Raw genomic sequence first — 17,753 nt, forward strand, 5'->3', positions numbered from 1 at the left:
CAAAACGTTTGACGAACCTTGATGAGGTAATAGATCCTTTCGCAGAAAGGAAAGCACGCCGTGAGAGCTGTTGCAAGATTGGAGAGAAAGTAACGTTGGGGCCTAAGGACTGAAGAAATGTGTACTACTTAGATTGTCTCTTGTCTTTACGGCTTTGTGTTTCCTATATTTAATTTTATGTCACACAAAAGAGAGAGTCATTAACTAATAGGCAATAAACAGTGCAGATTTTCTGAAGAGTTCTTATTCTCCCGGTCACAAATGATCCCACTCACTACTAATTGTGAGTTTATCTTTATTTTAAGAGGGATAGGATGTCAAACCGGTCGCGATGGGGGGGGGGGGGGGGGGATAGTAGATAGTAACCAACGGGATGTGATTTAGTATCACTTACTTGCTTCTGTATATTCCATATCACCAGGGCTCGGCAGTTTTAATAATGCGACGCACTATGTAAAGAACGAATATGGCTTAGTGTGAAATACTGATCTAGTGTATACCAGGTTACAGTTAGCTTTTCTAATAAGTGTGATCTCTGAGAAGCCAAAGCCACTACCAGGAACTCTGCAGTGGGAAGGTTGGTGATAGCGCGCGTTAAAATGTACTGCGCAAGCTGTAAGGCTCTTCTGGTTGTAGCGTATTGCTGGTACGCGGCTGGCCAGATCGATTAGTAGAGCCCCAGGAGGGGGAACCCAGCAGACAAAACTTACCTCGCTACAGCAACAGAATGAAGAGAGGAGTAGAGGGATGGAAACATAGCTGCCTCTTCTGCCTGTGTCCAGCTGCTACCGTTTGAACACATGAATGGCTGGGCGGCAACAAAGTGCAACCATTGTAACGTCTTACCAGTCCAGTATCTTTCTACGACTTCCTACTTCTGTTTAAATGACTGTTGACCCACCTAGTCGCATTATTTTGTACTAATAGTAACAGTTTTATTACCTCTGATGTTTTTGTTTTGTACTTCCGTTGTCTTTTCATTTCCTTAAAAGATCTTAGGCTTATTATTCTTTAGTTAGACAAATTATGTTGATATTTCGGAGTACACATGCAATGCTGATTTAACACTTTGTTTTTCCTACTTATTAAAGTCTTATCTCCTCCTGGCGGGGCTAAAGTCACCCATGGTATTAGATGGAGAAAAAAATACTATGATTTCAAGACTGGTCTAGTGTTAACCTGAATGACAGTGTGACTTTGCACCAGTACTAAAATTGAAATATTACTCAAATCATGATTAATATAAATTTTCAAATTTCCAGACACTCAGTAACTATAGATGTAAAATTGTTAAAATGTCATGCGTCCGTATTTTTATTTAAGAAGTGGACGAAACATACAAAGCTCTGTTTTTTCACTGTAGCTTGCAATATTTCTAGGTAACGCTTCTATTAGATCATAAAAACTCAAGTATCTTTTATACAAGTCGTTTCATAATTTCTTTCACAATATCTGAGGCTCTAATTAATCTAAATGAAATAGTAGGCCTAGCTTTATAAAAGCCTTACCAGTGAACTCCGACAATTTAATACGGACCCAAATACTTATTGGGGTAACAAACCTGTTCTCCATTGGGATATTGGTTGGAAAGAATCACACTACCTTTGAAAAACTACGTGTATCTTTTACAGTTACCTGTCTTCAAAGTAGCGCTACTTCGTTTTTATGACTTTTTTTGCAAGGAACCACATCACTTTACAAAGCAACCTCTAAGCATTTACACTAATTAACCCTGTGTATTACTGTAGGATAACAACAATCCAACGACAAGAGCAACATTTAATTATTTACCGTTCCAAAGTAAAGTGTAAATTGTGTTCACATGACTTAGCAACCCTGTTATTTACATTGTTTGCATCTGGACTAACTACAGTTTTAGTTTAACCGTTTTGTACTTTTTAACTCTAACATCAGAACCAAGGCACAAACAATTGTAAAGTTTTTCCAACCAGCCTACACAATGCGTGTTTCAATAGATACCCGTCATAGTTACTAGTACAGTCAAATGCATTAAGCTACGTCTTTGTTGAGGAACTGCGCTTTGTTATGTACGTTGATGCCTCTCTTCAAACATATGAACTCTCATTCCCAGAATATAGTCAAAGAATCATCTTACCTGCAATGACAGTGTCAACTAAAAAAAAGCTGGTCCATGATTTGCATCCCCGAGTTTTCAGGCAGCCACCTCCAATTTTTTTTTGATAATTCAGCCAAAACCAATCTGCCTCTGTACTTTTCAGTAAAGTAACCACTATCAAATTTGAAATTACATCTGGCTTACAAGCATAGCCTACCAAATAACTGCAGTAGCAACACATCCATTTATCACTAATAAAACATATCAGTATGCACAGAATTTAAATTGCTTTACACAAGAAACAGTGATAAAATATCGTTAATTTACAAACTTTTCAATGACATGATCGTTTAATCAACGCATGTTACCACCAATCACATCCTTTCAGCGTCACAGTATTACTTCCAATAAAATTTCATCTTCTTTTTGAAATAAAGTTAGAAAATAGGTTGCAAAGGAAGTGGACGTGGGTAATAGAGTAGTAACAACTTTTTTCAATTCGATTTTATTACAAAATATACTCTTTACAACTCTTAAAACAGAGTCATAACTTTTTTTTACACAATATACAATTTTAAACGACCATATAAAATATATACAAAAGGGAATATCCTGCAGCAATAAACTCAAAGCAAGCTGTACAAAGATTACGAAAAGGGTTCGTCAAAATTTTGACTATGGCCCCAGGGGCATCAAATGCAGCAAGAATTATTGGAACAACTGTCAATTATGTGCAAAGAGCAGAAAAAAATACTGATAATTACACAAGAAATATAAGTTCACACTGCTGCAAAATCAGTGGTACGGGCTCAGAACAACGTAATGCCACTATCAAGAAAAAACAGCCGCTTTCATGTCAATGAACCATACTCTTGGTACTTACATAAAATGAAACTATTAACTGACAGCACAGGAAAGGGCAACACTGTACAGGAATACTAGTGGACAAAAATCACATTAGGCCAAGTTCACACTTCAGCAATCTCAAACTCTGAATCGCGTTCAGTTCATATTACATGAGATCACAAGTAACTATTACATTTGCTTTCATTGGGAGGCAATTTTACTAAAATTGACAATTTCAGCGAACGAACGATCGCCCTCATTTGAACAATCGTTTGGTTCCTTGGACTTACCGATACACAGATTGTATCTTCGTATGTTACTTTCCATTAAGTGGCCGAATCTACACTTTCTGCCGGACCTCCAACCAGCAAACGGATGACCGTGGCTGCATCACACCGTCATCGCCAGGAAAGGCCTCTGCTGAAGAACATCTACTCCTTCCTTTGCTTGCGCTGAACACAGATCTGGGGTTGACATAGACCTCGTCAACTTAGCAACACCGCCTGCAGCTGACATGTCACTCGCCGCCAGTCCACCAAAACTGAAGATTGACACCAAACTCGTGATTGTGTCAATTTCCATAGTTGTGCGCGCGGTATCTTCTGCATCGTCACTGTCCGCGTCACTCACACCGCACTCCGTGAACAAGACCGCATCGTCTATGAAGACCGAATCGTCACCCTCGGTGTCACTGCACTCCGTTGTCTTCGCTTTCTTGGGCAAAATTGAAGACACTGCCTCTTCCGTTTCCCACTCAGCTACGGCCCGTCTCCTCTTGAGGCACCTACTGGAAGGTTGTGACGCATTATTAGATCTGTCCCTGAACACTTTGTTGTCTTCACTGCGAGACGTATTGTCTAAATCGAAATACGTGGGAGAATCTGTAACAGTATGTGATGACACTGGGTTCTGACAATGAGAAGGCGCGTGGTTCTCCTTGTTATCCTCTTCACTCGACGCCGCTGCCGAATCCGTGCAACGTATGCACGACTGGTCAAGGAACTCTTGCAGAGGGCTGTCACTCGACGATCCTTCGCTGTCTTCTGAATGGATGTGGTCTGCAGTAGCTTCTGGTGACAGACTCACCTGACTGCTGTCGTCGTCGTAATTTTGCTCGTAACTTGCTTGATTCTGCTGCTGGGCACTCGAAACCGTAGCCGTGTAAATACCGCCTGTTGAATGCACCATGTGATACGCCTCCTCCATGAAGACGTAACGAGCCTTCTGCAGGACAGTCGCAACAAGCAAATTTTTGTGTAGGCTAACTCCCCCACGCTGTGCTCTCGACTGTGCAATCTTCGTCAGCGAAATGCTGATTAGTCTTTGAGCTTCTGTTGCCATGACAAGGCACAAACAACTTCAAAACTTATTACCGACAGCACTCACTTCACTTTGTCCACCCTCCAAATCTTAATGTTGAAGCTGAATGAAACTTTGCGAATTCCCAAGCACAGCGTCTCTAACAGCTTTCCCGCTCCAACCACCTACGACGAAAGACTTCACTGGAATGGCTGTTGATGTCACCAACACCAATATAAGTAAGCTTCCGTTGTCCTGACGTCACGGCCTACTTATCAACCAATCAGCGGACGTCCTTCGCCTTTTAGAAACCGCAGGTTACCGACGCGACTGCTCTCTAGCGGCAGGACCCGTAAGCTACACCGAGATTCGCTGGCGTTGTGCGTTAAGTTGGAGAAGGCGGAAACTAAGTAATTGGGGTCGTGTAAGGGAGTATAGTTCAGCTTCATGTGACTCGCTGTGTGTGTGTGTTATACACAACTACGTTCTATGGTACATTACCACAAAAATATTTTGCAATGTACTACACAGTCTGATAGTCTTTATTCGCCTGGTTAAGAGCCCTTCGTCATACTACTTTTTCATGGTTTTCAAAGTTAACAGTCTAGATGAATATGGCCAACTGAGTGTAAGTAGTAAGTATTCTTGTAGTATCTCAGTGTTTCAATACAAGGAAGACATTTGTCAGTGGCGGTATTATACGAATGTAGCTGCTTCTTTCCGTTATGGGTTGCCACGTAATGCATTCTCCGCAGTCAACATTAAGGAAAAGCGACCCTGTAGGAGAAACGGAAAAAAAATCTTTAAATAATCACTAAATTACTTTCAAGTCGTCATATAACAGCAGAGAACGTTGTTATTCAGATAATTCTGAAAGAGGAATATCAGGTTATAATGTGAGGTATGCAATAAAAGTATTAAAAACAGTTAACCAGTCGAGAATGGCCTGTTTACTTAGGGATATGAGTACAGTGGCTGGTATACACATATGTTAAAAGAGAAGGGACAATGTAATTGCCCCTCGTTTGCTCCAAACTTAAATACTGAGGACAGTGATACCGATTTGTCATTGTACATCTATGGGAAATGAGGCAGTGCCAAGACATCGTTTAGTGTAGCGCACAGAAGACGAAATATCAGATAAATTCCTTCCGACTGCATTTTTAGTGAAGATTGTATTTGTTGAGGTATTATGAACGACTAGATTTTGTTTTCATATGCCTAATTATTTTCACTTTCTCCTTAACTTTTTAAATTGATAATTAGTGGAGTGGATGATACATGCGATAAACACTGTCATTCTAATCTGCACTTAGATTTTCGTTTTATTACAACTCTAGTAGAACTTTGTGTGTTGGAGATGATCATATGGAATGTATTCATCTATTTCTTATGTCAGTGTAAATGACAACCTGAAAGTTAGTTGCAAAGTAGCATTTGCATTTACAGTAGGCAGCCTGTTACCTCTTTTTGCTGGAGATAGTGATCAAATTAAAATGCCACCAAAACAAGTATGAAAATAGAAGCTGCAGGAAGCTCTTCTTTGTCAGAGCATCTGTCACCCCAGTTTGTAAGTGTAACACAGTACTGATTACTAATACAATATCTTCTTTTGTGGAGTAATAACTTTATGTAACCAAATGATGTAAACTTTAGCACGTATACTTACAGGCTCCTTACTTTGCAGTTCATTTGTTTTCCTTAATCGTGGCTTAATTCTTATTTGTATTGAAATCATATAAGTTTGTCCATTTGTGGAAATTGAGAAGAATCACAAATGATATTGATAATAGTGATAACTAACAGAATAGCCATTTATGCATGTTATGAGTCAGGGAGACCAAACAAGCTCAAAATTGTGTTAGGCAGAGGCTTTTAGACTGTCTCATTCAACACAAAAACAAAATGTTACTACCTTATTATACTTGTTAGTTTACTAAAATATTTATTCCAGTGTGTAGATTATAAAGTTTAATTTTTGACAAAAACGTTGATAGTTGAGAAATTTTCTAGTAGGAATGAGGAAATATATGCTTACAAACCTATGAGCACGTAACTATCCTAGCTACTGTAGTGGCTAATACTGAATCTATCACAAAGGTGAACAAATGCAGTCCAATTCCAAATGAAACAACAGTATTCCCATTAAGACAAACAAATAATTTAAAGATTATATTCATCCAAAAGTGATCATTCACTGAAAAAGAAAGTCACATAAATAGGAAGCTTCCTTTGTTCATGTATTTTCTACTATTCCCATCAACACAGCTCGATTGTTAATAAATTATTGAAATCTAAAATTGTTGAAATAAAATTTTACGTAATAATGGTTTTTTATGGTTCACACTTTTTTTTATTAATTAATGTGATGTACCAGGGTACAAGGACATTACTAAATTAAAATTTACACATAATGTTTGGCAAAAAATGATCCTTTCTAATGCAGTTTAAAGTTTTTCACCAGTACGGGGTTCCTGTAATGTAACTAAGGCATATTATTCATTTGAAAAAAATCACTATCATCAGCCAAAGCTATTGTTGTTGGCACAAGTGTCATTTATTTAACCACTATTGGAAAGAAAGGAAAAAAAGTGGCCAATAGTGATTAAATAAATGCGTGTTTAGCTAACAGAGAGAGCCATGGTGGAATACGATGTCTTTGGACTAAGTTCTGGTAGACACACCTAGCACCTGTAAACTATCTGTGCATAATGCTCCAGTCTTTTGGAGGAATGACTTAACAGTTAATGCTGTTATATGTTTCCATACTCTATATAAATTGTTAGCTAAGTCTCTTGCATGTTTGTTGTGGCTACCTCTTGTTGAATTACAAAATCAGGTAGGAAAAATTATCATGCCATACACAGTTACATGAGAGTCGAGTGCTGAGAGAAATATTGGTATTGCAAGTGCTGAGGATATGTTGATTATATATGTACCATGAGTCATACTTTCTACTTACATACTGGATTTTTGAGCAGTGTGTAAATTAGCTCTTTAATTTTGTAGTAGTATAGGCACTATGTCTGAATCTTGATAAATGACTGTAGGACTTGCAGGGTCATATTTCCAAAATTAATTCCTGAATGGAGACAGTTACCACAGTGACAGCATTCTGTCGTAGACCATTAACAATTATTACATATCTATAAAAGTGCTGCTGAATAGTAGGAACAAGATTAATCTTTTGTTTTGGGAACTACTTTTATGGAGTCTCACCTGTCTTGACAGTTTGGTTGTCTGTGTTTTGTTTCACCCATGTCATTACACTTATTGAATGAATCATAGTGCGAACTTATCTGTAAACACTAGCTTTCTGGTCAGGTCTTCAATAAGTTTAGTTGATAAGCAGCAGTTTAGCCACTGTGTCCAGTTAATGGATTCTTACGATATTCCTTTAAAATTTGCTTTAATAGATTTTTAGATATAGTGACATGCTTTCTTTTATTCATTCATTCATCATGTTCTTCAGATAGGTCATGCAGAAACCAACTTGCAAATTTCTCACATGAAATCATGAAAGTGATGGAACAAGGGAATCAGAAGTATTTATTGACTTCCAAAACGTATTTAACTTAGTAGCACACCAATGTTTATTATTGAAAGTATGATCATTTGGATGTCCAATAAAATTTGTGGCGAGATTAATGAATTCTTGGTACAAAGGATGCAGTGGGTTATCTTTTTTGGAGAGCCGTTAAGAGAAGTATGAGTATTTTTTGGGGTGTGCCTCAAATAAATATATTAGAAACCATGCTGTTCATAGTGTACCTTAATGATCCGCCAGACAATGTTGAAGACAGACTTTTAGCAATAATTGCATCTATCTGTAATTACGTACCACCTGAAAAAACTGCTCAAATGTTCAGGTAGATATTATTAAGATTTCAGAGTGGTGCAAAGTTTTTCAGCTCATTTTCAATGTTCAGAAGTGCGAAACTGTGCATGCGAGAAAATGCAGAAAAGTCGTGTCCTATGACAACAATATTGATGAGTCATAACTGGAATCCGTTAACTCGTACCAGTTTGTAGGAATATGGAAAGGAAGGATGACATCAGTTCAACAGTAGATAAAGCAGGTGGCAGAATTCAGTTAATTGTGAGGACACTTGGAAAATGCCACAAGTCTACAAAGGATTCTGCTTACAAATTACTTGCATGTCCCATCTTAGAATATTGCTAAAAAGGGTGTGGGATGCATACCGGACAGGACTAAAAAAGATAAAGCTGTTACCAACTCTTAAGGTTTGTTTGTACGCTATAGTGGTTTATTAGGTGTGGCCCTACTGGGAAGCTGCTGTTGGCTTCCTCCAACCATAGCTGAATTACCCAGTCTGCCTGTAATTAAATGTGCATTCCGATGTATGATGCAACTCTGCTAGAAGAGAATATTATTGAATGTATACAAAGAACGGCAAATGGCCACGTGTGTGTGTGTGTGTGTGTGTGTGTGTGTGAGAGAGAGAGAGAGAGAGAGAGAGAGAGAGAGAGAGAGAGAGAGAGAGATTGCCAAGCACTTTACAGTTGTTTGCAAAGTGAATTTGTAGGTGTAGATTCCATTAAAAAGGAGAACATTCAAGAATGTTGAATGAGCCTTAACAAAACACAAGAAAGTCGTGGAAATTTAATCTGTATACTGCATTGTCAATAAACTATCACCTTCTGAACAACAATATTTTGTACTTGTGCCAGCTAAATTTAAGCTAGTAAATTAGAAAGAAACAACTACTTTGAATACAGCTGCTGCCCCTCAGTTACATCAAGTAGATGCTGTTTGTGCCATATTAGTAGATAAATTTTTGCTTGATTGCAATGACATTTTTCAAACAAAATAGGTATCTATATATGTAAATGGAGAGAACCTGTTTTACTGTTTATTACCACTTGTTGTGCAGGTTTAGATTAAACATTGCTACTTGCCATATAGTAAACAAAACTTTTTAATCCTCTAATCTAAATGTTCAGATAATTTTTAGATGTGATTAATGAGTTACTTTCTTTTGACCTGGTTAGGACTCCCAATTTCTTGCTTTATGTGAAACAGAAACTTGCTGGGCACCTTTGCAGCAGAGCACTAACTCAGTGAACCATAGATGAGGATGCAGTAATTTTTGCATTAATTTGTGTGTGTTTTATTGCAATTGTCAAAGTCACAGTTCAGTTGAAACATTTTTATCAGCAACAATGAAAACATGTAAGGCGCAAATGAAGTGTGAATGGAGTGGAAGAGTTCCAAGGTCCTTAAACAACATCTGCAAGTTATTCAGTTATCCACTACACACAATATTCCCACAGAATCAGAATCTTTAGTCTCCTTTCAGTATTTTTTCCTGCAATTGGCTTTATCAAAGTTTACGGTGGAGCCAACTTTATACAGTAGTACTGCATTCTTATATTTATTTAGTAGGCCCTAGTATTGTAAGAGCCAAGTAGGATAACGTATTGAATAATTTTATACCTAAGTATTATGGGCTATACCAAGTGTTAGGGAAGGCAGATCAAACAAGTGACTGTTTATAAATGGTATAGTACACATCCACATTACACCTCATGTTGAATTTTCCATATTTTCAGTGGTCTATATTAAACAGTTTATATATATGTACACACACGCACGCTAGGTACTGTCATAATTCCCGGTCATTTGGAGTAATTTCTGCAGGACACTGCTTGCTAATCCTACCAGATATGCGATTGCTTTCTTCTGTCATCTGAAAATACATTTATCTCCTGGGTAATGCCCCCAAAGCAGTATACCATAGGCCTTTTGCAGATGGGAATGGAAGAATGCAAAACATGAGTGGAGCAACAATTGTTTGCTCACAATGTTTCTTAATTTATACAGTTAGAACAGTACACAAGCTAGTTTGCGGCAACAGATAATTCGTGAGTCCTTGCCAAGAGTTGACTGGCCTGAGACCAGTAAACTGTCATTTGCATTTCACTATTGTTGTCTAGTATAACTTCCAGATTCACTCCTGAGGTTATTACTGCCAACCATCAGCATGTATTGTGGATTATTCTTACACGATATATAATATGGAAGGTCATTGACATAGACAGTGAACATTAAAGGTCCAACAACAAGGCATTGGGGTACCTCTTTTTAGTAGGAGTAATGCTGAACTCCACTTATGTGTGTATACAAACTGTAACCTATTGTTTACATAAGATTTGAATAAATAAAGTGTGTTATCTTCACTGCCATAGTATTATACCTTGTTGACCATTATGTCATGTGCCACTGAGTCTACGGCTTTGTTTAACTCCATAAGTGTCTCATACATACCATAGCCGAAGTTTCATATGCTTCATAACATTATTCACCAAAGCTTCAATTGCTTTTACAGTTGATAGGTGATATCAGTATCTAAACTGTTGTTCATTTAAAATAGCTATATATCTGTTCAAGCACACATTTATTATTATCTTGGATATGACAGGTACAGTTGAAATGGGCTTGTAGATTTTTTGGAGTCTTTTAGCACCTTTTTTCCTTGCAAAGGCACTGCAACTGTGAACTTAAGACATCCTGGGGAAATTCCTTCTTCTAGTGCTATGACAGTGTGAGAAGTGGCATTTTGATTTCCTGTGCTGTACACTTTATGATGAAATTACTGAGTCCAGTATAGTCTTCTGTTTTGGATGTGGTTAATTTGTTTATTGATTGTAAATGTCATTTAAGGGGGCTAAGGTCCAAGTAATTTTGTCACTTGTCTGTGTTGCATGAAAGAGCAGGACTTCTGCGTCTAAGGTAGAATTATTGAGAGGAGTGGTGGTCAAGGGCATCCATACCCGTGGAGGGGGGGGGGGGGTGGCGGCGAGAGGGGTGTATCATCGCTCATCACCGCCTGCCCGCTATGTCTCAAACTCTCAGTGAAAGGAAAAATATAGTAAGTTATTTTTATTTCAAGAAAATGATTTATAAATTGGTATTATGCAGATTTTTAACAGGGTCAGAACTAAGACTCCTTTTTATGGCTATTAGAAGTTGCCATTTGTCTTCCAGAATATTAAAAATTCTTCATATACCTAAGTGTAGTCCTCTCTGCAAACTACTGAGCCCTTGGTGTTGATGCTGGCATTATTTACAAAATAATCAGTGAGAATATCACAACCAATAAGGATACTGTTTTCTTTACTGAAATTAGTAATTTCTGTTTTGGTAAGTACAGTGTGTGTCTGTAAATTATCTGCCCAACTTAAGATTTTAATAACCTTAAGAATTTACTAGCTATTAATAAATTATTTTCATCATGTGATAAGGTGACTCAAAATCCCCCCCACCTTCAAGGTGACACAGTTTTGACACAAGATGGAACTTGAAAACATGATAAAACATGGATGCCACAGGAGAAAGATCTTTATATAGCCTGGGTTATACAAACACAATACCAGATACGCAAGTGCAATGAAACTTTCAAACATGGTATGAAAGGCAACCACTGTCCTGAGCAAATAATCGAGCTAGGCATACATCATTTATGGAAACAAGTAATGTTTGTGACTGTAGGCTTTCTCGGCATAAACTGTTGATGAAGGTTTCTTGGGTCTCCAGCCAGGTGGTAGCGTTGATATCTAGCGACGTTTCGGGAAGTGCCATACTACCCATCTTCTGGTGAAGTGTCAAGATTTGCGGAGGGTGGGCTATTTATATGCACCATCACCCCCCTCCACTAGACCTCGGGTGGTGCGGCGTACGTGCAGTGTTGGGGATAGCGGTCGCCCCTGGCGGCTGTGTTCGGTTCTCGGTGTAAGCATTCTGTCTGTGTCCGCGGCAGTGGACGTTGGTGGGTGTGCCTCCGACAGATTTCCGCTATCGCAGGGTTCCATGCTGCAATGAGTTGGTATCCCTCATCCCTGTTGACCAGATTGTCATGAATCCTTATTTCTATGGATTCTTTGATATCACTTTCCCAGAACCAGATGCCCGGCACAGTACCTTCATGTTTTCGAAGTTGAGGTGTGTTCTTCATTTATGCCGTGTTCTGCTATGGCTGATTTTTCTGTGTGATCTAGTCACACACATCTGTATGTTCTTCGCAACGTTTAGATATACAGTGCTGTGTTTGCCCAATGTATCATTTACCGAATTCACATGGTATGCTGTATACTCCTGGTGTGTTATGGTTCAGCACATCTTTGGCAGAACCTAGGAGCTCCCTCGTTTTCGGTGGTGCTCGGAGGACGGTTCTGATATTGTATTTGCCCAGAAGTCATGCAATTTTGGCCGAGAACGGACCCACGTACGGAAGGAATGCAAGTCATTTGTCGTCGTCTTCTCCTCCTCCTCCTCCTCCTCCTCTTCCTTTGGAGGTTCTGAATGCTTCCTTTTAAGCACCCTGTTGATCTGTCTTTCGCCGGCCGCTGTGACCGAGTGGTTCTAGCCACTTCAGTCCGGAACCGTGCTGCTGCTACGGTCATGGATGTGTTTGATGTCCTTAGGTTGGTTAGGTTTAAGTAGTTCTAAGTCTAGGGAACTGATGGGCACAGATGTTAAGTCCCATAGTGCTTAGAGCCATTTGATCTGCGTTTCACTGTAGCCATTTTGGTGGAAGACTTCCCTTAGATGTTGCAGCTCGGATGGTAGGCTGTCTTTGTCGGCGCACCCTATGTACCAGGGTGGTCAGTACTGTTTGTCTTTGTGCTGGATGGTGGCAGCTTGTTGCATGAAGGTATAGGTCTGTGTGTGTCTTCTTCCTATGTACTGCATGGCCTAGTGAACCATCTGCCTTCCTCTTAGTTCAATTATCAAGGAAGGGTAGGCATCCATTTTCCTCCATTTCCATTTGTAAATTTGATGTTCGGATGGATGCTGTTGAGGTGTTCCAGAAACTCATCTAGCACCTGTTTGCCGTGTCCCCACACGACAAAAGTGTCATCAACACAGCAGAAGAAGTGCTTTGGTTTCTGTGTGGCAATTTGAAGGGCCCTCTCATCGAAATTTTCCATATAGAGGTTTGCAATCGCAGGAATTCCCCGTTGCACTGAAAGTAGGTGGTTGTTAGTGCATGTTCGAAGAGGCTGACTGTGTGTGGTTCAAAGTTCTGGGCTAAAAGTACCAAGGAATCTTGAAGGGGCACTTTCAAGAAAAGCGAAGTCACGTCGAAGCTCACGAGTAGGTCCTCCCTTTGTAGTCGCATGTCCAAGAGTATTTTTATGAATTCGGCCGAGTTTGTCACATGGTGGCTGCAGTGTCCCACAAGGGGTTTGAGCAGTGTCGCTAGATATTTAGCAAGTCCGTAACTGTGAGAGTTGATGGAGTCCACAATTGATCTCAGAGGTACCCATTCCTTATGGATGTTGGGGAGTCTGTAGAGGCGTGGTATCACTGGCCCTCTGGGGTACAGCCGCTTCTTCATTGGCTCAGGTAAGTCAGATTTCTTCAGCAGAGTTATCGTCTTTCTACTCATCGTCAGGGTTGGATCCTTCTTCAGCCTCGTCTTGTAGCAGCAGGTTTATTTTCTGCTGGTACTCGGCAGTGCTTAATAGCACTGTAGCATTCCCTTTGTCCGCTGGTAGGATCATTATATCGGGGGTCATCTCTAAGGGACCGGAGAGCTGCTCATTCTTCTGCAGATATGTTATTTTTAGGTAATCAAGATCTGTCGATTATTCTGCAAGTTTCCCACCTGACTTCCTCTGCTTCCTCCTTTGAAAGCCCTCGTACTGCTTCGTCCATGCCGCTGATAATGTCTCGTTTTGGGAATGTTCTGGGGATGGGGGCAAAATTCAGGCCTTTTCTGCGATTGCGGCAACGTCCAGTTCTTTTCCAGTCAAACTGACCGCGTATCTGGTGTCATTCATCTCCTTTTTTGTCGTCTGAGTCCTGGCTAGTCTGCCGAATTTGCCAAGTTGTTTAGATGTAGAGCCCCGTTTTTGCACCTCACTGTTGGAGTACATGCTGCAGTCGGCCCATTCCCACAGATGGGCTGGTAATGTTCTTGTCAGTTGTAGGTGGCATGTGAGGAGGGTGCGCACATTCCTGTCAAGCTCCTTCCGAGTGAAATGAATGCACTCCCTTGCTAACGCCATGCCTGCTCGTCGTAATATCCAGTCGGTCTTCTTAGATTTTACTGGGTGTTGAAACCTTGGTAAGATGTTCTCATCTTGGCAGCATTGTAGGAAAGCCAGTGTGCTAAGTTTCACTTTCTTGGTGTGTTCTTTCTGCAGCCGTTTGCAGCTGGAGACTATTTCCTTCCTGTAGAGGTGTCCTCCACTAGACCTCGGATGGCTCCAGTGGACCGGTGGCATGTGCGCGGTGGTGGGGGATAGCGGTCACCTCTGGCAGCCGCGTTTGGTTCTCGGTGTAAGCCTTCTGTCTGCGTCCGCGGCAGAGGACATTGATGGGCGCGCTCCTGATGGATTGCCGTTATCGCAGGGTTCCGTGCTGCGCTGACTTGGTATCGCTCATCTCTGTTGACCAGATTGTCGTGAATCCTTATTTCTATGGATTATCCCTAGGTTCTGCCAAAGACGCGCTGCACCTTAACACACCAGGAGTATACAGCATACCATGTGAATGCGGTAAACGATACATTGGGTAAACACAGCGATGTATATCTAAATGCTGCGAAGAACATATCAGATGTGTGCAACTAGGTCTCACAGAAAAATCAGCCATAGCAGAACACAGCATAAATGAAGAACACACTTTCAACTTCGAAAACAATGAAGGTACTTTGCCGAGCATCTGACTTCTGGGAAAGCGTTATCAAAGAATCCATGAGATATGAGGGATACCAACTCAGCGCAGCATGGAACACTGCGATAGCGGCAATCTGTTGGGACCGTGCCCGTCAACGTCCTTCGCCGCGGACGCAGACAGAATGCTTACACCGAGAACCGAACGCGGCCGCCGGGGGTGACCGCTATCCCCACCACCGCGCGCATGCCGCTGGTCCACCACAGCCACTCGAGATCTAGTGGAGAGGGGTGACCGTGTATATAAATAGCCCACCCTCCGCGAATCTCAACACTTCGCCAGAAGATGGGTAGTACGGCACTTCCCGAAACGTTACTAGATATCAACGCTACCACCCGGCTGGAGTCCCGAGAAACCTTCATCAAAAGTGATGTTCTCCGTCGTTTTCAGGGAGTCGACAAAATCGATGCATATGGCAACCAGAGAGTTGGAAATGAGATGATAAACTTTGTGCAATGTCTTGCATAAAAGATTGTGGCTATATACCTACAAGGTGCAGCTGCTTTAGGTATTTAGTTAACAGACAAACCTCAGCGTGAACAGTTTACAGTGGATATGATAGACAATACTGATACAAACAATGACTTTTTGGAAAAGATTTGTTTCTCCAGTGAGGCACTATTTCATGTATCTGGCAGACTGAATCTTCATAATGTTTGTACGTAAGATTCACAGCATCCTCATGTTGCACTTGAAATGGAAAGAGACAGTCCCAAGATCAATGTCTGGTGCGGACTGAAACACAAATGCATCATTGGTCCATTCTTTTTCATTGAGAATCCCGTCAACAGTGGTATTTACATGGTCATGTTGCAAGAATTTGCTGTGCCACAATTGGAATACCTGCAACCTGATGTGATATTCAAGCAGGATGGGGCAGTACCCTACTGGTCTCTAAATGGCTGTCTATTTCTAAGTGAAAAGTTTGTGAATAGTTGGATTGGACAAGATGGTCCAGTCCGATGGCCACCATGGTACTCTGACCTCCTTCCTGTGGAGATTTGTAAAGGATATAGTGTACCAAACCAAGGTTAGAGACCTACAAGACTTGAAGGAATGCATTTGAACATGTCATTGTGCAAATCTTGAATTGTACATGGGGAGAAATGGAATTCAGACTAGACATTATTCATGCCACTAAGAGTGCACACATTGACACATATGAATGAGGAAACAAAACTATGAATTATCTTATCACATGTCAAAAACAGTTTGTTAATATGTAGTATAGTTTTGAAGGTATTAAAGTCTTAAGTTGTAAAGATAATTTATGGGTGTCCGTACGATCTTTTGCATTGTACTTAGCAGTTCGATATGGCATCTGTGGACTTGTCTCATATCTATGTACTTTTCTTATCCCTAACAGTTTTGACACTGGCCTTTCAGAATGAGTAGTAGTATTCTGAATGTGTTAAGTTGTGCAGTGTACCATATGCTGGTATGACGCTGCTTATGTGCAATATTAGTATGATATCTCTTGTTTACAATGGAGCATGTCTTTTGCTTAATATCAGTCAGGAAAATGGAAAAGCATTTATCAATGGTTTTATTAATATATGTTATATGAAACCAGTCCATTTTCTTTAAATGGTTTATCATATTGTTTTTATTGGATTCACCTGGAATTCTATTTGTCTCTTATCCTTCTGTAGTTTGTTTGCATTAGATTCACCTCGAATTCTATTTCTCTCTTATCCTCATGTACAATTGAGAACTGAATTTTCTATTTTAAGTCATAGTCCTACATCGTCCAGTATTCCTATTTCTATAAGATCACATTCAAGAAAGTCTGGGTACATTAGTAAATATGTTATCAAGAGATGCATGTAGTCTAGTGGGCTTTGCTTTGAGACATCATCAGTAGTTCAAGGGCTTCAGAGAATTTATCAATTATTCACATCTTTCCCTTTGCCCTTACATCTATGTCAATATTTGCTACAGCTATAATTTTATGCTGTTTATAGACAGACAATTGTGATATTAATGTATTAATTTTTGCTGTTAATACGGTCTCTTAGCAGAGCTTGGAGTTCAAGAACTTGAGACAGTTAACATTTTTTGCACGTGCATAAAAATGTTGGCTACTTTAGGTGTACTTTCGACTCAAATTCTGCTAAGATCTATGACTGAATAAATGTAAATCAATGTTACTTTTAATGTAGATTGAGGCCTCGCCATGTGAAATGCTTGTTGTGCAGTAGCTAGTAACTAGCAAGTATGAAACACTGATGTCAATTCTTTCAAGCCAATATTGCAGTTCACTGATTTTTAACTCCAAGAGATTGTACATTTATATGAAGGAGGAGAACATCACTATTGGCACAGAAAAGTATTTTGATTTCATTGGGTCTTGCATGTTCATTAATTTTCACTTGTCAATTTAGAGCACGACAACAGCACAGTTACCTGAAGGAATTAGTATGTTGGAGTTCTCTCTTAATGTAATTTCTACCTCCTTCCACTGTAATGTTTCCTTTATAAAAAAAAAATAAGAATATGGCAAACAGTACATAAGCAAGCACTGAAAGACAGTCTGTTAAAACAGAAGCTTTTGCTTCTGCTGAAAAAATATTTATTTTAGATGCAATGCCGCTCAAGATAACTCCATAAGAGAACACTGCAAATATATGAAAATTAAGACTGTGCTCCACTCTTTCAGTCAACAGTGAGATAATGTTTTTGTTGCTGTGGTCTTCAGTGTGGAGATTGTTTTAACGCAGTGGAAGCCTCACCATCTCTACGTAACTACTGCAGCCTACATCCATTTGAACCTGCTTGCTGTAGTAAAGCCTTGGTCTTCCTCTATAAGTTTTACCTCCCCATTTC

General features: G+C 39.9%; 1 protein-coding gene across 1 annotated transcript; it reads right to left on the reverse strand.

Annotated features, from left to right (window-relative positions):
* Window positions 1–2,605: 2,605 nt before the first annotated feature.
* LOC124798141 lies at window positions 2,606–4,441 on the reverse strand. Its single transcript, XM_047261419.1, has one exon. The coding sequence runs from the start codon at window positions 4,262–4,264 to the stop codon at window positions 3,314–3,316; it is 951 nt and encodes a 316-aa protein (XP_047117375.1). The 5' UTR covers window positions 4,265–4,441; the 3' UTR covers window positions 2,606–3,313.
* Between the last annotated feature and the right edge of the window lie 13,312 nt (window positions 4,442–17,753).

This window comes from Schistocerca piceifrons, chromosome 5, assembly GCF_021461385.2.
Source record: "Schistocerca piceifrons isolate TAMUIC-IGC-003096 chromosome 5, iqSchPice1.1, whole genome shotgun sequence".
NCBI lineage: Eukaryota > Metazoa > Arthropoda > Insecta > Orthoptera > Acrididae > Schistocerca > Schistocerca piceifrons.